This window comes from Somniosus microcephalus, chromosome 6, assembly GCF_052327205.1.
Source record: "Somniosus microcephalus isolate GS21.2 chromosome 6, FLI_Smic_1.0, whole genome shotgun sequence".
In the NCBI taxonomy this organism is placed as follows: domain Eukaryota; kingdom Metazoa; phylum Chordata; class Chondrichthyes; order Squaliformes; family Somniosidae; genus Somniosus; species Somniosus microcephalus.
Window position 1 is genome coordinate 547,424 of NC_140992.1, and position 23,701 is coordinate 571,124.

Consider the following 23,701-nt stretch of genomic DNA (forward strand, 5'->3'; position numbering starts at 1 on the left):
GATTTTACTTGCCAATAATTTTTTATGCTCTCTCTTTGCTTTCCTATGTCCCTAGACATCCAGGGGCTCTAGATTTGTTAGTCCCAGCTTTTTCTTTAAGGGTATATATTTGGTCAGAACCCTCCGGACCTCCTCCTTGAATGCCTCCCACTGCTCTGACACTGATTTACCTTCAAGTAGCTGTTTCCAGTCCACTATGGCTAAATCCCCTCTGAGTTTAGCAAAATTTGCTTTTCCCCAATTTAGAATTTTTATACCTGGCCTATCCTTGTCCTTTTCCATAACTACCTTAAATCCAACTGAATTATGGTCACTAGCACCAAAATGCTCCCCCACTGATACGCCTTCTACCTGCCCAGCTTCATTCCCTAAAACTAAGTCCAGTACTGCCCCCTCCCTTGTTGGGCTTGCTACATTCTGGCTAAAAAAGTTCTCCTGGATGCATTTTAGGAATTACGTACCCTCTGTACCCTTCACACTAATTTTATCCCAGTTAATATTGGGGTAGTTGAGATCCCCGACTATTACTGCCCTATAGTTTTTGCACCTCTCCGAAATTTGTCTACATATTTGTTCTCCTATCTCCCTCTCACTGTTTGGGGGTCTGTAGTACACTCCCAGCAGTGTGATCGCTCCCTTTTTTTGTTTTTCAATTCGACCCATATGGCCTCGTTTGATGATCCCTCCAACAAATCATCGCTCCTTACAGCTGTAATAGTTTCTTTAATCAATACCGTGACTGCCCTCACTTTTTACCTCCCTCTCTATCCCATCTGAAAATCCTGTGGCATTAATTTTGGATTTTTACAGGGCTATGGGGAGAGAGTGGGGCAGTGGGGTTAGTTTGGGATTTTTACAGGGCTATGGGGAGAGAGCCGGGCAGTGGGGTTAGTTTGGGATTTTTACAGGGCTATGGGGAGAGAGCGGGGCAGTGGGGTTAGTTTGGGATTTTTACAGGGCTATGGGGAGAGAGCGGGGCAGTGGGGTTAGTTTGGGATTTTTACAGGGCTATGGGGAGAGAGCGGGGCAGTGGGGTTAGTTTGGGATTTTTACAGGGCTATGGGGAGAGAGCGGGGCAGTGGGGTTAGTTTGGGATTGATACAGGGCTATGGGGAGAAAGCGGGGCAGTGGGGTTGGTTTGAGATTTTTACAGGGCTATGGGGAGAGAGCGGGGCAGTGGGGTTTGAGATTTTTACAGGGCTATGGGGAGAAAGCGGGGCAGTGGGGTTAGTTTGGGATTTTTACAGGGCTATGGGGAGAGAGCGGGGCAGTGGGGTTAGTTTGGGATTTTTACAGGGCTATGGGGAGAGAGCGGGGCAGTGGGGTTAGTTTGGGATTGATACAGGGCTATGGGGAGAAAGCGGGGCAGTGGGGTTGGTTTGAGATTTTTACAGGGCTATGGGGAGAGAGCGGGGCAGTGGGGTTTGAGATTTTTACAGGGCTATGGGGAGAAAGCGGGGCAGTGGGGTTAGTTTGGGATTTTTACAGGGCTATGGGGAGAGAGCGGGGCAGTGGGGTTAGTTTGGGATTTTTACAGGGCTATGGGGAGAGAGCGGGGCAGTGGGGTTAGTTTGGGATTGATACAGGGCTATGGGGAGAAAGCGGGGCAGTGGGGTTGGTTTGAGATTTTTACAGGGCTATGGGGAGAGAGCGGGGCAGTGGGGTTTGAGATTTTTACAGGGCTATGGGGAGAAAGCGGGGCAGTGGGGTTAGTTTTCGATTGCTCTAGTAAAGAGCCGACACAGACACAGGGGGCTCAATTTTCATTGAGCCGTGGAGGTGGGCTTGGAGGCGTGCAGGGGGTTAAAATCGCAAAAACTGGCGGGCGGGACCCCCCCCCCCACCTGGTTCCCGACTCCGAGCAATTTTAACTCAGTCGTGTCTGATGGTCCCAACTCCGTCCCGCATCCAACAGATGGGATTGGTTGTTAAGGCCCTTAACAACCACTAAATGGCCTCTATAATCCTATTTTGAAAGGCCCTTGCGAATTTAACCCTTTTCCCACATGAAACACGCCTGGTGGGAAACACGAATGTGAAACCTGGCGGGAGCACTATTGGATTGCTGACTATCAACTGCAGGTCAACCATTAAAGAGAAGATTTGATCAGCCATGATTTGCAGGTGGCAGGATTTAGTGGTCTCAGGTCTGGGGCAACTTTTACAAGGCTTAACCACACCTGTGGAAGGTTGGTGCCTCACACCCATCTCCAGTGTGACCTCCTGGGAAACCCCTCTCGCCACCTTCACTCAGCGCTTCCTCAACGGAGGCATATACCAGAAGCATGGGAGCTATTTATTTCCTTCCCATCTGGGCATTAGAGGAGCTCGAGCACCAGCCGCGGCATCAGCAGAACCAGGAACAACAGCAGCAGCAGCAGGAGCGCCAGGCTGCTGCTCACCCACCTGAAGCTGCACAGGCCAGAAGGGGCCAGTGCCTGGAAGTGGCTGGAGAGCACCTTGCTGCACATCAGGGGGGCCATGGGGACCTGTATCTGCAATGGCAGTCCTACTCAGAAGGACTTCCATGAAGGTCTGGTTTCTCTGTTCAATAGATGCCCATCGCTCCTCAAGAGATGTCATTCTATTCTGAACAATGACCATGTTTTCCATACCCTGGCGACTAAGCTCCTCCATGGCCGTAGCCATCCTCTCCTCTACCGTAGCCATCCTTTCCACAGAGGTTGCCATCCTTTCCGTGGTGATGCGTTCATGCGCCAATGACTCCACAAAGGCTCTGCTCATGGTCGCTATGGACTCCTCCATTCGCTCCACACTCGCAGCGACCCTAGAGACAAAACCTGCCAGAGACTCCTGCATCTGTGCCTGGAGTTCCATCACCTCTGATCTTATGGATGGACCCAGAGGGTCGACATGCTGCTGAGCCAAGCTGGCAGAGTCCTGCACCCTCCGACTAGGACTCTCCACTGCTGTCCCTGTCTCCACAATCTGCTGATGCTCACTTGTGAGCTGTGATACACCAGGTGACAACACTACTCTATATCCCGAAAGTCCCACCGAGGTGTGAGTGTCTGCGCTGGTGCTGGGTGCGCTGAATTCTGCTGACGCTGTGCCCTCAGAGGTTGCAGCTTCCTCTGAGGAGTCTGGCTGCTCAGCCTCTTCTTCCTGGCTAGGGGGGACGGATGCTTGTGATGGTCCTGTGGGGGAGTAAAGGAAAGAGTCAGAGATGTGATGCAAAGGCTACATGCACATAGCTTTTTGCAGATGCTCATAAGTCCATCTGTTACAGTTTCACAATCATTATCAGCGACTCATGCAATGTCAAAGAGAGAGATGGGAAACTTTTCTGTCACCAGCTTGCTGTGTTACACCCGTCTGTCTGTCCCCCACGCGCGAATCATCCTCTATTCCCATAATTTCCAGGACGGCCTCCTCCCAGGGGGTCAGGTGGGCTGTTGAGGCTGTCCCTCCTCCTGTCCTGGCTCGCTCTCTTTTGCTGTGAGCTCTCTTTTCCTGCAATGAGCGAGACAAGTGGAGGTTGAGTGAGAATGAAGGAGTGAGTGTAGAGATTGCATAGCATAGATACTTAGAAGGAGACAAAGATGGAGTGAGGTTGCAAGACCAAGGGCCCTCCCTGTGTGTTGTCAGTTGTGTTCAAAGCTTCAGAGTGATAGGGAGTGTGAGGGCTGCATGGTTGAATAGTTATGTGAATGTGAGCATAGAGAGAGGGGGAATGGGTAAGGGTGCATGGATGTGAGTGTCAAGTGGAATGTGGAGGAAGAGATTGCTAAAGCTGAGTGCTGGTGAGGAAAGGCAATGGGGATCAGATTGAGGGTGATGGGAAATTAATACTCACTTTTCCAGTGCGCTGAAGGTCATGAAATCTTTCCCTGCACTGTATCCAGGTTCTGCGGGTGACTCCCAAGGAAGGAGTTGACCTCCTCAGCCACTTGCAGCCACACTGCCTTGGTCTGAGTGGGAGCCTCTTCCTCCCTGATGAAGGGACGAGCACCTCCCTGTTGGCCCTAGCCCCATCCACTAATGCCTGCAGTGCCACCTCGTCAAAGCGAGGAGCTGATCTTGCCCTTCCGCTTGTCATATTTGCTGCAGCTCCCTCACACTGCACAGTCAAGAAGCTTGGCAGTCTGCAGAAGAAGCAAGGCTTGCTGTGGACCTTAAATGCAGCAGCAATGATGACGTCATCGGAGGGGACTTTCAGTCATGAAAAACCCATTTGCAAAGGCTTCCCACACGTTGGAAATCAATTGGCCAATTGAGTTAAAATTGCATCAATCTCCCACATCCATTTAGATTCGTGTGGGAAACCCGAAATTCGGATAACACGACACCATCCCGCACCTGAGTTAAAATCACCCCCAATGGGTCGAATGACCTCTTCCTGTGCTGTGAATGTCTATGGAATGATGACGTTGGTGTGGGGGTGTCTGGTGACTCCCTCCTGATTGTTATTCTGTTGATATCACTGAGTACTTAAACCTGAATTTTCACCTTCCAGCAAACCCCAATGCTCACTGACCTCAACCTGATGTGTAATGAGATCGGCAGCATTGGAGCAGAGTGGTTGGCCAAAGCCTTGCAGGTGAGTAGCTGAATCTCTCTCAGACACGGGCTGGGGTCAGACCCACTCCCACCCTTGTAGCTCAGTGGATAATGTGCCAACCACTGAGGTGGGGCCTTGCGCCTGGCAATATAGGTTGTACTCCAGCCACTGCTGCCACAGGGGCCCTCTCAGTCCCAGTGGGCAGGGGCTAAAGCCCACTGCCTGACCCGATGTCCAGTGGGAACGTGTGGCAGGAGATCCGTTGTACCTGGTGAGGGCGGGGCTGACCCTTGTAGTGGGGTCACAATGCCAATGGGGTGGAGACCCAGTGTTCTGTGGGTTCTGCCACTTTCCCTCTGCTTTGGGTCTGGGACTGTGTGTTAGTTGAGGGGATGGGTGGGGGGGGGCGTTCCTGGGTGGAGGATCCTAGGGAAGGTGTGGGGGGGGGTTGGTGGGGGTTGGGGTGTCCCGGGGGGGGCGGGGTGGTACTGGGTTGGGGGTTCTGGGTTGGGGGGGGGTCCTGGGTAGGGGGGGTCCTGGGTAGGGGTTCTTGGGTGGGAGGTGGGGTCCTGGGTGGGGGGGGGGTGTCCTGGGTGGGGCGGGTCCTGAGTGGGGGGGTCATTGGTGGGGGGATCCTGGGTGGGGGGGTCCTGGGTGGGGGCTCCTGAGTTTGGGGGTATCTTAGGTGGTGGGGGGTCCTGGGCTGGGGGCTCGTGGGTGAGGGGTCCTTGGTGGGGGAGTTCTGGGTGGGTTGGGGGTCCTGGGTGAGTGGGGGGTCCTTGGTGGGGGAGTTCTGGGTGAGGGGTCCTGGGTGGGTGAGGGGTCCTGGGTTGGGAGGGGGGGTATTGGGTGAGGGGTCCTGGGTGGGGGCTGTCCTGGTTTTGGGGGGGGTGTCCTCAGTTGAGTGGTGAGGTTCAAATGTGAGAAAATCAGACTAAATGTCCCAAAAGCAGCAATTTGTTGGAGATAAAAAGCTTAGAATTAAAATCCGTCAATGAATCTGTATTCACGATCACAGGGCCACAATCTCACTGTAAAAAACATCTTTTAACCCAGGTGAACAGATCACTGAAGAATTTGAGGATGACTGGGAATAAAATTGGGAATAAAGGTGGAATGCACTTTGCAACAATGCTGCAGCTGAACCGCACCCTCGAGGTGCTGGATCTGGGCGACTGTGATTTGGTGAGTGGCTCAGTCAGATTCAGCAACACGGGCCCATCGCAAGGGGCCAACTGGCAGAAGCTGAGGATCTCCGGGCCCAGTGATCGTGTTCGGATTGAGCGGTCACTGTCAGGATCGGCCAATGTAGCAAACTCCATAGAGCCGAGAGGTCCGAACCTCAGGACCGTCCAGTGTGTGCGCGTGTGCTAGTGTTTCTGTCTGTGTGTGTTAGTATGTGTCAGTGTGTTTCTGTGCATGTGTTAGTGTGTATTAGTGTGTTTCTGTCTGTGCGTTAGTGTGTGTTACATAAGAACATAAGAAATAGGAGCAGGAGTAGGCCATTTGGCCCCTCGAGCCTGCTCCGCCATTCAATGAGATCATGGCTGATCTTCTACCTCATCTCCACTATCCCCATATCCCTTGATTCCCTTAATATTCAAAAATCTATCAATCTCTGTTTTGAATATACTCAACTGTTAGTGTGTTTCTGTGCGTGCGTGTTAGTGTATTTCTGTGTGTGCATGTGTGATAGTGTTTGATATACCCATCAATTCGTCCAATAAAAAGCGACGAGTTAGGAACGTAACTAAAGGTTTTTATTGACTAAATAACAGAGCCCACCCTCGTGGGTGATCGGGTCCAACAAGGAGGAATACCAGCCAGTCGACTACCTTTATACCTGGGTAGGTAGGTGGAGCCATGGGCGGAGTCGGAGGTGGTCAGCCCAGGTATAACAGCGTGACAAGAGGCGACCTCGTATAGTGATACAACAGTGAGAACGGTGATAACAATACAACAGTGATAACTATAGTGTAACGATAGTGAACGATAAAAGTGGTTTACCACATTCACCCCTTGTTTAGATTTGAGTCCGGCGGGGTGAAGTGTACTACCAGTTCTGGTATGTCAGTCTGTCCAGAGGCCTCGTAAGCCTCTCCGATCGTCGCAGCGGCGGTGCTGCATTATCCGGTGTTAATGCTGGTGTCTGCGTGGTCGGCGAAGGCTCGTGGGGTTCCGGCATGCCGTCTACCTGGGCTGGAATTGGGGGGGTGGTGGGGGGGGGTAAAGGTGGTGTCTCCGGAGTGCCCGAGGGTGCGAGGTCTCGTAAGGAGACAGTGTCCTCCCGCCCGTCTGGGTAAGCCACGTAGGCGTACTGGGGGTTGGCGTGCAGGAGGTTCACCCTCTCGACCAGGGGGTCTGTTTTATGGGCCCTCACGTGCTTTCGCAGCAAGACGGGCCCCGGAGAGGTCAGCCAGGTTGGTAGAGTGGTTCCCGTAGTCGACTTCCTGGGGAAAACAAACATTCGTTCATGGGGGGTGGCGTTAACGGCAGTGCAAAGTAGTGACCGGATGGAGTGCAGCGCTGTCGGGAGGACTTCCTGCCAGCGGGAGGTTGGGAGGCCCTTAGGGTTAGGGTTAGGGTTAAAATTGATATACCTATCAATTCGTCCAATAAAAAGCGACGAGTTAGGAACGTAACTAAAGGTTTTTATTGACTAAATAACAGAGCCCACCCTCGTGGGTGATCGGGTCCAACAAGGAGGAATACCAGCCAGTCGACTACCTTTATACCTGGGCAGGTAGGTGGAGCCATGGGCGGAGTCGGAGGTGGTCAGCCCAGGTATAACAGCGCGACAAGAGGCGACCTCGTATAGTGATACAACAGTGAGAACGGTGATAACAATACAACAGTGATAACTATAGTGTAACGATAGTGAACGATAAAAGTGGTTTACCACAGTGTATTAGTGTGTTTCTGTGCGGGTGTGTTAGTGTATTAGTGTGTTTCTGTGCGTGCGGGTGTGTCAGTGCGTGTCAGACTGGTTTTGCCTTGACTGTGATGCCCTTGATGATGATTAGCCTGCACAATGACTAGGTTCAGACATGAATATTTTATATAAAAAACAGAAAATTCTGGAAATACACTGCAGTGCAGTCTGTTTCTCTACAGACAACAGACAAACCCGCCTCTTTGAACAATCCTTTAGTCACTTTTCCTACTATCTCCTCCTTTGCCTCACTCTCCGTTTTTGCCGATTAACCCGCTGTGAAGCGCCTCGGGATAATTTTCATGTTAAAGATGTTACGTCCGTGTATAAGAAGACACAGACTGCGGAGAACGGTAAAATAGATGTTTACTCAACGTGGCTCAGACTGCAACTGATCTGTACAGATTACTACTCAGGGCTATATACAGGTGTGGTCACTGCCGGTACTACAGTATACATGAGCTGTAAAAAGTAGTTCCCCTCTTAAAGGGACATACATTACAATTCCTCCCCTTTTAGATTAACAGTACCATAACACTCATTTAACAATTAAATATCAAACTAATTACAATTAACACTTTTAACATGCAACATTAGCTGAAAATAGTCTATTTATAAATTCAGTCTTTGGGGAGGCTTCCTGATCCTTTCTGGATAGCGCCTTTCCCGAGTGTCTTGCTCTTGGTGCGGAGGCGATTCTGGCCCCCTGTCGTCGGTTGGTTCATCAGCTTCCGATGCTACTGTTTCTGGGGTAGATGCGACCTGTACGTTGGGTTCATCACCAGGTACGTATGGGCGAGGCATGGGGTTGACTTGTTCCTGTGACTCTAGGATCTGGTCAGCATGGCATCTCGCGATGCTCTCCCCAACGTCCACTGTGTACATTAGTGGGCCCTGCCGTGTGCAAATCGTTCCTGGCTGCCATTTTTCTGTTCGGTAGTCGCGGGCCAAGACTGGTTGCCCTACATTGAAGCTCCTTGTTGGCTTCTCATGGATGTGCTGGAATTGCTTACTCTCAACATCTCTTCGTACGTTTGGTCTGAGCAAATCCAGGCGAGATCTTAACCTTCGGTTAAAGAACATCATGGCTGGGGCCTGGTTGGTGACTGCATGTGTCGCATTCTGGTAGGCGAACAGGAAATTGTCCACCTTGTGCTGCAGCGGAATGTTGTCATTGTACATAGCCTTTATTGCCTTCTTAAAGGTTTGTATGAACCTCTCAGCCAATCCATTTGTGGCTGGATGATACGGGGTGGATGTGTAATGCCTTACCCCATTCTTTTTCAAGAACCTCCGGAACTCTTCGGACACAAACTGTGGTCCGTTGTCGGAGCAAATCTGTTCTGGCAAGCCATTCCTGGCAAAAATGGTCCGTAGGACTGCAATAGTTTTCTCCGTGGTGGTGGAGGACATTTTGATGACCTCAGGCCATTTCGAGTGCGCATCCACAGCTATTAAAAACATTGAGTCCATGAATGGACCAGCAAAATCAATATGCACCCGTTGCCATGGAGATGAGGGCCACTCCCATGGGTGTAGAGGGGTCTGTGGTGGTGCATTTTGGACTTTCTGGCATCCTGAGCAGCTCTTGGTCAGGTCCTCGATTTGTTTATCGATTCCCAGCCACCACACAAGCCCTGGCTAGGCTTTTCATTTTTACCCCTCCCAGATGACCCTCATGAAGCTCATTGAACACTCTGGCCTAGAAATTCAGTTTGGGCCCGCCAGCTGGTTTGCGCCCAAAAGTTAGCGCTGAGCGCGGAGCCAGTTGCGCCCGTCAGATATTCGGCTTTTGCGCCCCAAGTCGGAACCGGGCGCTATTCCAGGGTGTGCCCGCCCCCACTTGGGGCGCTGAAACTGAATTTCAGCGCTGTAGGCGCCGCTGCGCCACCCGATGCGGTGCGGCAGGCTGCGGTACTGCAGGCCTCCTCCTCTTAAGGTGGAGGTGCCTGCAACGGGGAGATCGCCGCTGGATTGTGCCGGCAAATGAGCCCGGCACCACGGAGAAGTGCCGGGCTCGCGGAAAGCAGCCAGCAATGCCGTGGGGGGGGTGGTGGAGGATGCCGGGGAAGGAGGTGCGGGCAGGCGGCCGCCGAAAAAGCGGCCGGCCGCACCTCCACCTTTATGCGCCCCACTAAGGCTGCAGTAAGGCCCTGGTCTCCGGATGTAAGTAGCGGCCGCCACGGAGGGAATATGGGATTCGGGCCGGCATCGGGGCGGAACCGGGGCACTGTGCACACCGATGACATCATCGGTGCCGGCGCAGCGCTACCGGCTACCGCCGCCATTACCGCAGCGCTGAATATCAGCGCGAACTCCTCTATTGGCGCAAAAGCCCTCTTTGGGCGAAAACTGGGCGCAAAGCCAACCGAATTTCTAGGCCTCTATCCCTTAACTTGGGTGGAATTACCACTCGGGATCCACACATCAAGGTCCCCCGGCACACTGACAGCTGTTCTCTCCTTGTCGAGAATACTGGCAACAGTGAGTCGCCATGTGCTGGCCATCCCGTCACCGACAAATCATATACCCGAGACGGTGTCTGGTCATTTCGGGTTTCCTTTTCGATACAAGCGTTAGTTACCGGTAGGTATTCAACTATAGTCGAATGGAATATTTCGACAGGATCCACTGCTGGTGCTTCCTCCGCAGTAGGCAGTGGCAGGCGTGATAGGCCATCAGCATTTCCATGCTGTTTCGTGCCCTTATGTTCAATCTCATAGTGGTGCGCCCCTAGAAAAAGTGACCATCTTTGTAGTCATTGCGCAGTCATCACCGGAACGTCCTTCTTCGGATTAAAAATGGAGACAAGAGGCTGGTGATCAGTCAGCAAGGTGAATTTCTGCCCGTGCAGATAGTGATTGAACTTTTTCACTCCCCACACTAGGCTGAGGGCCTCCCTGTCAATCTGGGCCTAGTTACGCTCGGCTGAGGTTAGTGATCGTGACGCAAAGGCTATTGGCCTCTCTGAGCCGTCCGAGAATTTGTGCGACAGCACCGCTCCAATGCCGTAGGGTGACGCATCACATGCCAACCGAATTGGTAATGCTGGGTTGTAATGGGCCAATACCTCTTTCGATGTGATTAGTGTTTTGCTCTTCTGGAAAGCTCGTTTACATTCGTCACTCCACTTCCATGGTACCCCAGTTTGCAGTAGGGTGTTCAGTGGGTGTAGTATTGTAGACAAATTTGGCAAGAACTTATGGTAGTAGTTTACCAGCCCGAGGAACGACCTCAGTTGTGATACATTTTCCAGTGCTGGACCCTTGACTACTGCCTCAGTCTTCTCTGGGGACTTATGTAACCCCTCTTTATTGATAACGTGGCCACAATACGAGATTTGTTTTCTAAAAAACTCGCATTTGGGGCGGTTAGCTCAGAGCCCATATTCCTGCAATCTAGTGAGCACCTGCTCCAGGTTGGCAAGGTGATCACTGTCATTTTCACCCGTGACCAGGATGTCGTCCAAATAACACTGGGTCCCTGGGATCCCTTGCAGGACTTGTTCCATTGCCCTCTGCCAAATAGCCGGAGCTGATGCTACCCCGAATACCAGCCGGTTGTATTGGTAGAGACCTTTATGGGTGTTGATTGTGAGGTATTTCTTTGATGCTTCTTCTACCTCCATTTGCAGATACGCCTGGGCCAGATCAATCTTAGTGAAGCATTTCCCTCCAGATAGCGAGGCGAAAATATCTTCAATCCGCGGAAGTGGATATTGTATGGTGTGAAGGACCGGGTTCACTGTTACCTTAAAGTCCCCACAGATGCGAACCTTCTTTGGTTCCCCAGGCGTGCTGCTCAACGACTTTTTCATCACAGGGACGATGGGTGTAGCCCACTCGCTCCAGTCTACCTTGGACAGTACCCCTGAATGTTCCAGACTCTCCAGCTCTGCTTCGACGGCTGGGCGGATCGCATAAGGTCTTAAAAAATTTTGGGCTTGCGTTTCCTCCAATTTTAATCGTCGCTGTCATGCCTTTTAGTGTTCCGAGTCCTTGCTGGAACACTTCTTTCGCGTCAGTTAGGATCTTTGACAGTCGCCCAGGTGTGACGTCGTCATCCTTTTTGTCAGCCACAATCAGTGCCTGTATGAAATGCCAATCCAGTTGTATTTTCTGGATCCATTCACGTCCCAGTAATGGTGGTCCTCCATCTTGCAATACATACAGGTCTAGTTTTGGTGTTTCCTTACCGTTATATATGACGGTCACCCTTATTTTTCCTTTGGGGTAGACTTTTTGCCCCGTGTACGTCTTCAAAATAACTTTTGTGTCTCTCAAGGGTATGTGGGAGAATAGCCGCTCGTAGTCCCGTCGGTTTATGACTGTTAGGGCTGATCCGATGTCCAATTCCATCTTTACCTGGACTCCTGCTATCGTGAGAGTGACCCAAATGGTTCGGTGACCCTCCGTTGTGATCACATTATGTAGTTTCAGACAACTCAGTTCCCTGCTTTCGGAGTCGTTATCACTCTTTTGTTCGTCTGAACTATTCTCCGTCATCTTATGTACCTTCTGGTACTTTCCTTTGGTAGGTTTCTTATTGCTGGTTTTCTTTCCCGACCTGCAGACTCGTGCTATGTGTCCTACTTTTCCACACTGTCTACACAATTTGTCTTTGAACCAGCAATCATTCTGGTTGTGTGTTGTTCTGCCGCAGCGATAGCACTTCTCTGTTCCATATGACGTTTCGTTTGTGCCATATTCTTGCGGTCTCGGTTGTATCTCTGCAGCGCCCCGTGCTGCTACTTCATATGATACCACAATGCTGAAAGCCTTTTCCAGCGTAAGGTCCTTTTCAGATAAAAGCCATTTCTGGGTTCCTTCACTTTGAAGCCCACACACAAACTTGTCCCTTAAGGTATCTGCCAGTCCCGCTCCAAACTGGCAGTGTTTCGATAGTTTGCGCAGTTCTGTTAAATAATCAGCATTGCTTTCATCCTTATGCTGGTTCCGTTTGTGAAACTTGAATCTTTCTGCTATCAGCAGCGGTGTGGGGTTTAAATGTTCCTTTAGTATCGTTACTATGTCTTCAAAACTCTTTTCCATTGGCTTCGTTGGGGTTACTAGATTTCGTAATAAACCATACGTCTTTGCACCCGTTAAATTTAACAATACCGACGCTTTCTTGTCATCTGACACCTCATTTGCCTTGCAATACACCTCTATTCGTTCGACATATGTAGTCCAATCTTCGACTTCATTGTCAAATGCGGTGATACTGCCACTCTTCAGCATTTTGGGTGTGGTTTAAAATGGCATCTCCCAATGGCTTAAAATGGCGTCTCCCGTGCTTTCCTTCCTCCCCCGCTGCTGCCGACGCCGCTCCCGGCGGTTCTCGTGGCAATGGCGGCGCCTCGCGGGTTTCTGCGCGTCTCTCTCTCCCTCTCTCCGACGCTGCTCGGCCCCTGAACACCGGCTGCGCCCTGTGCGCTCTGCCCTCTCTCTCTCTCTCTCTCTCTCTCCCGTCGATGCTGCTCGGCCCTTTGCTGTGCCGCTCGGTCAGCTCTAGCCCGCCGCTGTCTGGGAAGGGTCTGCGCACTACCTGTTGCCAGCCTGTTTCGCTGGACCACCTCGACTGGAAAGCCAAGCCTGGCTCTCGACAGCCTCCCCCGCAATTCTCGAGTCTCTGCTGGATGACTGGGCGGTTGCCCGTGGTCGACGCCCGAGTCTCTGGCCTTGACCTCTAATCCACTGATCTCCAGGAACGAATCCCCGGGAGGTGATGCAGAGTTGCAGGTAGGTTCGAACCTGCCTCGTCACCAATGTTACGTCTGTGTATAAGAAGACACGGACTGCGGAGAACGGTAAAGTAGGTGTTTACTCAACGTGGCTCAGACTGCAACTGATCTGTACAGATTACTACTCAGGGCTATATACAGGTGTGGTCACTGCCGGTACTACAGTATACACGAGCTGTAAAAAGTAGTTCCCCTCTTAAAGGTACATACATTGCAAAAGACGTTTATAAATACATGTTGTGACATTTTTGGATTGTAAGAACTGAGAGCTGAGATAAAGAGGCATCTGTCTGACTGGGGACTTGATCATCTCGCGCTTTCCAACTCATCTAACCCATTAACTCGCGATCCGTTCCCACCCCCCTTCCTTACTATCTAACCTTACTAAAATGCACATTTATCTCGACCTTGCATTCTATTGAAGGGAACACACCAGACATTTTATAAAATGTCTTTTCTCTTTACAGATATTATGATCTGAAGTCTATTTCCAGCTTCTCCAGCTTTTCTTTTAGATTTTCCTGGAATTCCCAGCCTAACTGCACCATCACCACACGGACCGCAGAGCCTGAACTTCACCAACTCAAGGCAACAAATGCAGCCACTTCCTGAGAACAAGTAAACTATCATTGGCTGCACCCCACTTCTCTCCTCAGCTTCCTGCTGCCTCCCAACCAGCCAACCACACAACACAGCTTTCGAAGAGCAGGGGCGTTCTCCCCGGTGTCCTGGCCAATATTTATCTCTCAATCAACATCACTAAAACAGATTCTCTGGTCAGTATCACATTGTTGTTTGTGGGAGCTTGCTGTGCACAAATTGGCTGCCGCATTTCCTACAATACAACATTGACTACACTTCATTGGCTGTGAAGCACTTTGGGACGTCCAGTGGATGTGAAAGGCGCTCTATAAATGCAAGTCTTCTGCTGAACTTCCATTGTGTAACATTCATTGCATCTGGTCCACCAGCCAATCTCTTCAAACCCAATCAGCTGCCCCTTAACTCCCCACAATCTGACCCCCCCACAATCTGACCCCCCCACAATCTGACTCCCCCACAATCTGACCCCCCCAATCTGACCCCCCCCAATCTGACCCCCCCACAATCTGACCCCCCCCAATCTGACTCCCCCACAATCTGACCCCCCCCAATCTGACCCCCCCCAATCTGACCCCCCCCACAATCTGACCCCCCCACAATCTGACTCCCCCACAATCTGACCCCCCCAATCTGACCCCCCACAATCTGACCCCCCCCAATCTGACCCCCCACAATCTGACCCCCCCAATCTGACCCCCCCACAATCTGACCCCCCCACAATCTGACTCCCCCACAATCTGACCCCCCCCAATCTGACCCCCCCCAATCTGACCCCCCCACAATCTGACTCCCCCACAATCTGACCCCCCCACAATCTGACTCCCCCACAATCTGACCCCCCCCAATCTGACCCCCCCACAATCTGACCCCCCCCCACAATCTGACCCCCCCCCACAATCTGACCCCCCCACAATCTGACCCCCCCACAATCTGACTCCCCCACAATCTGACCCCCCCCCACAATCTGACCCCCCCCCCACAATCTGACCCCCCCCACAATCTGACCCCCCCCACAATCTGACCCTTCCAACAATCTGACCCCGATCCCTTTTCATAGCTTGTAACATTTTGCTGATAATCAACAAAGGCCTTCGATCGAAATTAAGTGGAGCTTTAACCCCATCCGATCTTGTCGATCTTATTCTTCTTTTCCTCCATTACCTGAAGTGTGAAGTGATGCATTTTGGTAGGAAGAATGAGGAGAGGCAATATAAACTAAAGGGTGCAATTTTAAAGCGGGTGCAGGAACAGAGACCTGTGGGTGTACGTACACAAGTCTTTGACCGTGGCATATAGGAACAGAAGTTGGCCATTTGGCCCCTCGAGCCTTGGCAGGTAAAGTTGAGAATGCTGTTAAAAAGCATATGGTACCAAGGAACGAAGGACTTCAGTTATGTAGAGAGACTGGAGAAATTAGGATTGTTCTGCTTAGAGCAGCGAAGGTTAAGAGGAGATTTGAGAGAGATGTTCAAAATGATGAGTGGTTTTGATAGAGTAAATAAGAAGAAACTATTTCCAGTGGCAGGAGGGTCGGTAGCCAGAGGACACAGAGTTAAGGTCATTGGCAGAAGAATCATAGAGTCATAGAGTCATAACAGCACAGAAGGAGGCCATTCGGCCCATCGAGTCTGTGCCGGCTCTCTGTAGAACAACCCAGTCAGTCCCATTCCCCCGCTCTATCCCCGTAGCCCTGCAAGTTTATTTTCCCCAAGTGCCTATCCAGTCTCCCCTTGAAAACATTGAGTGTCTCCGCTTCCATCGGCAGCGAGTTCCAGGTCATCACCACTCGCTGCATAAAAAAGCTTTTCCTCACATCCCCCCTGTATCTCTTGCCCAAAACCTTAAATCTGTGTCCCCTAGTCCTTGTACCATCAACTAGTGGGAACAGCCTTTCCCCGTCTAGCCTATCCAAACCAGTCATAATCTTGTACACCTCTATCAAATCACCCCTCACCCTCCTTTGCTCTAATGAAAACAAATCCAGCTTCTCCAACCTGTCCTTGTAGCTAAGATCCCCCATCCCAGGAACCATTCTGGTAAATCTCCTCTGCACCCTCTCAAGGGCCTTCACATCCTTCCTAAAGTGTGGTGACCAGAACTGGACGCAATACTCCAGTTGTGGTCTAACCAGCGCTTTATAAAGGTTCAGCATAACTTCACTACTTTTGTACTCAATACCTCGATTTATGAAACCCAAGATCCCATATGCTTTGCTAACCACTCTCTCAATATGTCCTGCCACCTTCAGGGACCTATGCACATTAACTCCCAGGTCCCTCTGTCCCTGCACACTCTTTAAAACTGTGCCATTAAGTGTATGTTGCCTCTCCCTGTTCCTTCTGCCAAAATGCATCACCTCACATTTCTCTGTATTAAATTCCATCTGCCACTTGTCTGCCCATTCTGCTAGCCTTTCTATGTCCTGTTGCAGTCGATTGGTATCATCCTTACTGTTTGTCACACCCCCAAGTTTGGTGTCATCGGCAAATTTAGAAATTCTACTTTGTATTCCAATATCCAGGTCATTTTTATATATCAAAAAAGCAGTGGCCGCAGCACTGACCCTTGGGGAACACCACTGTCTACCATCCTCCGGTCTGAAAAACAGACATTTACCACAACTCGCTGTTTTCTGTCCTTAAGCCAATTCCTTATCCAAGCTGCCACTGACCCACCTATTCCATGAGCCTCAATTTTGTTAACCAGCCTTCTGATGACTCACCAGGGGAAGGCAGCAGCAGCCAACTTCCTGGCACTGGCGGTGCTCCTGCTGCCCAGGAAGGGGGGAAAAAGAGTGGGAGAGCAATAGTGGTAGGGGATTCTATAGTAAGGGGAACAGATAGGCGTTTCTGTGGCCGTAGACGTGAATCCAGGATGGTTTGTTGCCTCCCTGGTGCCAGGGTCAAGGATGTCACTGAGCGGCTGCAGGGCATTCTGGAGGGGGAGGGTGAACAGCCAGTGGTCGTGGTCCACATTGGTACCAACGACATAGGTAAAAAGAGGGATGAGGTCCTGCAGCAAGAATTTAGGGAGCTAGGTGAAGGATTAAAGAGCAGGACCTCAAGGGTTGTAATCTCTGGATTACTCCCGGTGCCACGTGCTAGTAAGTATAGGAATAGGAAGATAGAACAGATGAATGCGTGGCTAAAGGGATGGTGCAGGGGGGAGGGCTTTAGTTTCCTGGATCACTGGGTCTGCTTCTGGGAAAGGTGGGACTTGTACAAGTCGGACGGTTTACACCTGAACCAGAGGGGAACCAATATCCTTGCGGGGAGGTTTGCTAGCACTGCTGGGGGGGGTTTAAACTAACTTGGCAGGGGGATGGGGTACAGAGTGGAGCTATAGTAGGGGGTGATGTACAGCCAAATACAGAGGGAAAAACAAGTCAGCTGGGAAGGCAAAGCAAATATGTGAAGGCAAAAGAGAATATGGCAGGGCTGGAAGGCATTTATTTTAATGCAAGGAGTCTTGCAAATAAGGTGGACGAACTGAAGTTGTTGTTGAACACATGGGAGTACGATATTGTTGCTATCACGGAGACATGGTTGAGGGAGGGTCAGGACTGGCAGCTCAATATTCCGGGGTATAGAATCTTCAGGCGAGACAGAGGGGGGTGTAAAAGGGGAGGGGGTGTTGCAATATTAATTAAGGAGTCAATTACTGCTGTAAGGAGGGATGATATATTAGCGGGTTCCTCTAATGAGGCCATATGGGTAGAACTTAAAAACAAAAAGGGGGCAAGCACTTTGCTGGGAGTGTACTATAGGCCCCCAAACAGTCAGGGGGAGATAGAGGAACAGATATGTAGGCAAATCTCAGAAAAGTGCGAAAATAATAGGGTAATAATAGTGGGGGATTTCAACTTCCCCAATATAAATTGGGATAGTCAGAGTGTGAAAGGCTTAGAGGGTGCAGAATTCTTAAAGTGCATCCAGGAGAGCTTTTTGAGCCAACATGTAGAAAGTCCTACAAGAGAGGGGGCGGTACTGGACCTAATTCTGGGGAATGTAGCCGGGCAAGTGGTGGAAGTGTCAGTAGGAGAGCATTTTGGCGACAGTGACCACAATTCGGTGAGATTTAAGGTGGTCATGGAAAAAGACAAAGACGGCCCGGAAATAAGGGTTCTAAATTGGGGGAAGGCCGATTTTAATATGATAAGGCAGGATCTGGCCAAATTGGACTGGGAGCAGCTACTTATAGGAAAATCCGCATCAAAACAGTGGGAGACTTTCAGAAGGGAAATAGAGAGAGTACAACGCCAACATGTTCCCGTAAAGGTCAAGGGTGGGACCAACAAGCAAAGGGAACCTTGGATGACAAGGGATATACAAAAATGCATTAGAAATAAAAGGGGGGCTTTTGGCAGTTACAAAAGACTAAAGACGGAAGAAGCCCTAGAGGAGTATAAAAAATGCAGGGGCATACTTAAAAAAGAAATTAGGAGGGCGAGGAGGGGCCATGAAATAACACTGGCGAGCAAAATAAAGGAAAATCCTAAGATGTTTTATAAGTATATTAAGGGCAAGAGGATAACCAGGGAAAGGGTAGGGCCCATTAGGGACCAAAGTGGCAATCTGTGTGTAGAGCCAGATGATGTAGGCGGGGTTTTAAATGAATTTTTTGCATCTGTGTTCACTATGGAGAAAGACGATGCAGACATAGAAATCGGGCAAGGGGGCTGTGACATACTTGAACATATTAGCATCGAGAGGGAGGAGGTGCTAGCGGTTTTAACAGGCCAAAAAGTGGATAAATCCCCAGGCCCAGACGAGATGTATCCCAGGCTGCTGTGGGAGGCAAAGGAGGAGATTGCAGGGGCTCTGACACAAATTTTCAGAACCTCTCTGGCCACAGGGGATGTACCAGAGGACTGGAGAACAGCTAACGTAGTACCATTATTCAAGAAGGGTAGCAGGGATAAACCAGGGAATTACAGGCCAGTGAGCCTAACATCTGTGGTAGGGAAATTATTGGAAAAAATTCTGAGGGACAAAATTAGTCTCCACTTGGAGAGGCAAGGATTAATCGGGGATAGTCAGCATGGCTTTGTCAAGGGTAAATCATGTCTGACAAATCTGATTGAATTTTTCGAGGGGGTGACTAGGGGGGTGGATGAGGGAAATGCTGTGGATGTGGTTTACATGGACTTCAGTAAAGCTTTTGACAAAGTCCCGCATAGGAGACTGGTCAAGAAGGTAAGAGCCCATGGGATCCAGGGTGCCTTGGCGCGTTGGATCATAAACTGGCTGAGTGGCAGGAGGCAGAGGGTGATGGTCGAAGGTTGCTTTTGTGACTGGAAGCCTGTGTCCAGTGGGGTACCTCAGGGATCGGTGCTGGGTCCCTTGTTGTTTGTGATCTACATAAATGATTTGGATGAGAATGTAAAAGGTATGATCAGTAAGTTCGCAGATGACACGAAAATTGGTGGGGTGGTAAATTGTGAGGAGGAAAGCCTCAGGCTACAGGACGATATAGATGGGTTGGTCAGATGGGCGGAAAAGTGGCAAATGGAATTTAACCCTGAAAAGTGCGAGGTGATGCATTTTGGACGGACAAATAAGGCAAGGGAATACACAATGAGTGGTAGGACCCTAGGAAGTACAGAGGGTCAGAGGGACCTTGGTGTACATGTACATAGATCCCTGAAGGCAGCGGAACAGGTAGATAAGGTGGTTAAAAAGGCATATGGGATACTTGCCTTCATTAGCCGAGGCATAGAATATAAGAGCAGGGAGGTTATGATGGAGCTGTACAAAACGCTGGTGAGGCCACAGCTGGAGTACTGTGTGCAGTTCTGGTCGCCTCACTATAGGAAGGATGTGATTGCTTTGGAGAGGGTGCAGAGAAGATTCACCAGGATGTTACCTGGGATGGAGCGCCTCAGCTATGAAGAGAGGCTGGACAGGCTGGGGTTGTTTTCCTTGGAGCAAAGAAGGCTGAGGGGGGACCTGATTGAGGTGTACAAAATGATGAGGGGCATAGATAGGGTAGACAAAGAGGAACTTTTCCCCTTAGTAGGGGGGTCAATAACAAGGGGGCATAGATTCAGGGTAAGGGGCAGGAGATTTAGAGGGGATTTGAGGAGGAACTTTTTCACCCAGAGGGTGGTTGGAATGTGGAACTCAATGCCTGAAAGGGTGGTAGAGGCAGGAACCCTCACAACATTCAAGAAGCATTTGGATGAGCACTTGAAATGCCATTGCATACAAGGCTATGAACCAAATGCTGGAAAATGGGATTAGACTGGACAGGGATGGATGGGCGGCGCAGACACGATGGGCCGAAGGGCCTCTTTCTGTGCTGTAAAACTCTATGACTCTATGACTCTATGTGGTACTTCGTCAAACACGTTCCTAAAATCCATGTAGACAACACCCATTGCATTCCCTTCATCAATCCTCCCTGTTACTTCATCAAAAAATTCAATTAGATTAATCAAAAATGATCTGCCTTTTACAAATCTGTGTTGGCTCTCCTTAATCAGAGGGGAGATGATTTATTTTATGCAGCGAGTTGTTGTGATCTGAAAGGGCGGCGGAAGCAGATTCAATAGTAACTTTCAAAAGGGAATTGGATAAATACTTGATAAGGAGGAATTTACAGGGCTGTGGGAAAAGAGCAGGGGAGCGTGGGACTAATTGGATAGCTCTACCAAAGAACTGGCACGACACAATGGGCTGAATGACCTCCTTTTGTGTGGTATCATTCTATGATCTCTCCTACTATTTCCAACCTTCTTGTCCAGCTAATGAGCAGTGTTCTTTTCACACTGAAATGTTAAGATTTGAAATCACATTGAGACTGTGTAATATGTTTTGGCATAAAAGCCATCCATCTTTAAAGCTGGTTCAAGTTCTTTATCCCCTTCTTGGTTTAAGTTGCATTTTATGCAGGATAACTGCATTAGTTCTGGTGTGGAGTTTAAGATTTTTTCTTTCTGTGTTTTCAGGGAGTTCAAAGTCTGATCGCATTTGCAACGGTTCTAAACAACAACAAAACGCTCAAGGTCATCAACGTTAGCCGACCTCTGCTTTATACCATACAGGTACGGTGTGGGGTCACTGGGTGAGGGAACTTAGAACTAAATCATACAGGTACGGTGTGGGGTCTCTGGGTGAGGGAACTTAGAACTAAATCATACAGGTACGGTGTGGGGTCTCTGGGTGAGGGAACTTAGAACTAAATCAAAACTAATAAATTTGAGGCACGGTCCCTAAAGAGGCAACGGCTTCTCCACGTCCTACACATCACAAGATAGATGTGGATGAAGAGGGTCTTTGGTGCATTTAATCCAAAATAGCAACATCCAGCTGTTTGTACACTGGGTCCATACTTCTAGCCTCAGGCCCCCTTCCTGGCAACAACTTGATTTACAAAAATTTAAGATGTTTTCCTTTGTTGAAATGCTCACCAATGTTTTTTTCTTCAATTTTTCTCTTCCCCCTATCCTAAAGATACAAGCACAGGGACTGTTCAATTCCTCATCAAAGTGCCCACTGTCTGTGTGAGAGCCTTGATCCAAACCATATTCCATATTGACTTTGTTTATCATTATTTAGTGAGATACAAAAGGCAGCCATTCGGCCCATCGTGCCTATGCCAGCTCTTTGAAAGAACTGTCCAATTAGTCCCACTCCCCCCTGCTCTTTCCCCATAGCCCTGCAAATTTTTTCTGTTCAAATATTTATCCAATTCCCTTTTGAAAGGGAATAATATAATCTTTGTAATAAAAACTGAAAATGCTGGAAATACTCAGCAGGTCAGGCAGCATCTGTGGAGAGAGAAACCGAGTTAACGTTTCAGGTCGATGACCCTTATTTTTACCCAAAACTCAATTCTGCTCTAGAGCCTTGATATTTCTCTTGCTGCTTTTAAATTTACTCTTTCCTGAATCCTCCCACCCCCAGTTCATTAGTTTAAAGCCCTGTCTACTGCCCTAGTTATTCGGTTCGCCAGGACACTGGTCCCAGCCTGGTTTAAGTGGAGCCCGTCCCAACGGAACAGCTCCCTCTTTCCCCAGTACTGGTGCCAGTGCCACATGAACTGAAACCCCTTCCTCTCACACCACTCTTTGAGCCACTGACTTAAACTTCTAATCTGTTTGTCCCTATGCCAATTTGCGCATCCAGAGATTATTACCTTTGAAGTTCTGCTTTTTAATTTGGATCCTAGCTCCTCAAGCTCCCTCAGCAGAACCTCATTCCCAGTTCTACCTCTGTCATTGGTTCCTATGTGGACCACGACAACTGGATCCTCCTCCTCCCACTCCAAGTTCTTCTCCAGCCGCGAGGAGATGTCTTTAACCCTGGCACCAGGCAGGCAACACAACCTTCGGAACTCAGTCGCGGCTGCAGAGAACAGTATCTATCCCTCTGACTATACTATCCCCTACCACAACTACATTCCCTTTCACTCCCCCCATTTGAATGGCCTCCTGCACCATGGTGCCATGGTCAGCTTGCTCATCCATCCTGCGGGCTTTTCCCTCATCCACACAGGCAGCAAGAACCTCATACCTGTTAGACAAGGACAAAGCCTGAGGCTCCTCCAGCACTGCACCTGGGGTCCCCTTACCTGCCTGAGTTGCAGTCACACCCTCCTAAAGTAATAATCTCTGGATTGTTACCTGAGCCACGCGCAAATTGTATTTAGGTAACTTAGTTTACTGTGTAGTTTCTTGACTACTTACTTGATTTAGATTAAATTAAGGGTACTGCAATTAAATATCTACCTACAACACAAAGCACTACAAGCAGTGTAGACAAAAAGCAACAACTCCTTCCCCCTCTTCTCCGAATTCCCACTCTTTCCAAATTCCCAAATAAAACACTCTGTTCAAGTCCAGTCCGTTTAATCCCGCTCTGTGCAGACCGCAGGACTCTCGATGGCAGGTTACTCGTCCAACCTCAAACCTGCCTCTGTTAAACCAGAAGTCGGCGCGTTTGCTGCGGGTTGGGGTCAGGTTTCCCATTTTTAACAATTTAACCCCCCCCTCCCCCCACCCCTGCCCCGTGAACTAAAATTCCCCCCTCCCCCCACCCCCACCCATTCCAGGATACAGTCATTGCCTTTATGACTTGAGCTGTTTTACATCGCCCAATCTATGTGAAAATTAAAATCTCCTTGTATTGCTTTATTATGGTTTCTTTGTAACATCTGTCCTCTCTCCTCCAAGGACGGTGTGAACTTTTTTTATGTAATGGCAGGGCGTGGAGGATTGTGATATTTTAACACAAGGCTTCTCCCCAGTGTTTACTGTATTTTGATCTTGAAGGAGGTGAGTATTTGAGAGCAGGCTCTGCAGGAACCATATCAGCAGTGACTTCCCGCTGTACTTGCAATTACCTATCAAATTTACTCAAAAATTTCAGGTCACTAACTAATGTCAGGTCAGAGTTTAAAGGAGGAGGTGCTGCCTCTCACTGGGTAACGGCAGCGCTGTGGTTCTGGCCCGGGCCCAGGTTCACTGGCTGCTCTCTGCTGTGTCAGGCTAATCTGATCGAACGGTCTTTAAAAGATTTGCTTCTAATTTGGTTGAGAACTCTGAATTAGGACACTCCACAACGCAGTCCTTTTTAATAAACTTTATTGCAAGTCAGAGATTCTACAGGGGCACAGAGAGTAATAAAGTCCTTCAATAAAGCTAAAGGATAGATCATACATTCCTGATTTGGGAGACACCAATAAAAGTCTCATAACCTGGACTATCGGCATAATTACACCAAAACAAGAGTTAAACACAAGTCTATATAAAGCAAATAATGAATATCAATCAACAGGCCAGTTAATGAGATGGAAACCATTCTTGGTCTCAGTGAATACTTGCACCTTGTCACACAGAACATTCTGTCTGTAGCTGCTCACTGTACGACTGTGTCAATCTGCAGTTCACTGTTCTGTC

General features: G+C 49.5%; 1 protein-coding gene across 1 annotated transcript in view; it reads left to right on the top strand.

Moving 5' to 3' along the window:
* Window positions 1-23,701, top strand: part of LOC147115365 (leucine-rich repeat-containing protein 34-like) — a 95,891-nt gene that overhangs the window by 21,111 nt on the left and 51,079 nt on the right. Inside the window, exons 5-7 of the mRNA XM_085989557.1 lie at window positions 4,478-4,561; window positions 5,579-5,707; window positions 20,750-20,845. Coding sequence (XP_085845683.1) covers window positions 4,478-4,561; window positions 5,579-5,707; window positions 20,750-20,845 — 309 coding nt within the window. The remainder of the gene's footprint in view (window positions 1-4,477; window positions 4,562-5,578; window positions 5,708-20,749; window positions 20,846-23,701) is intronic.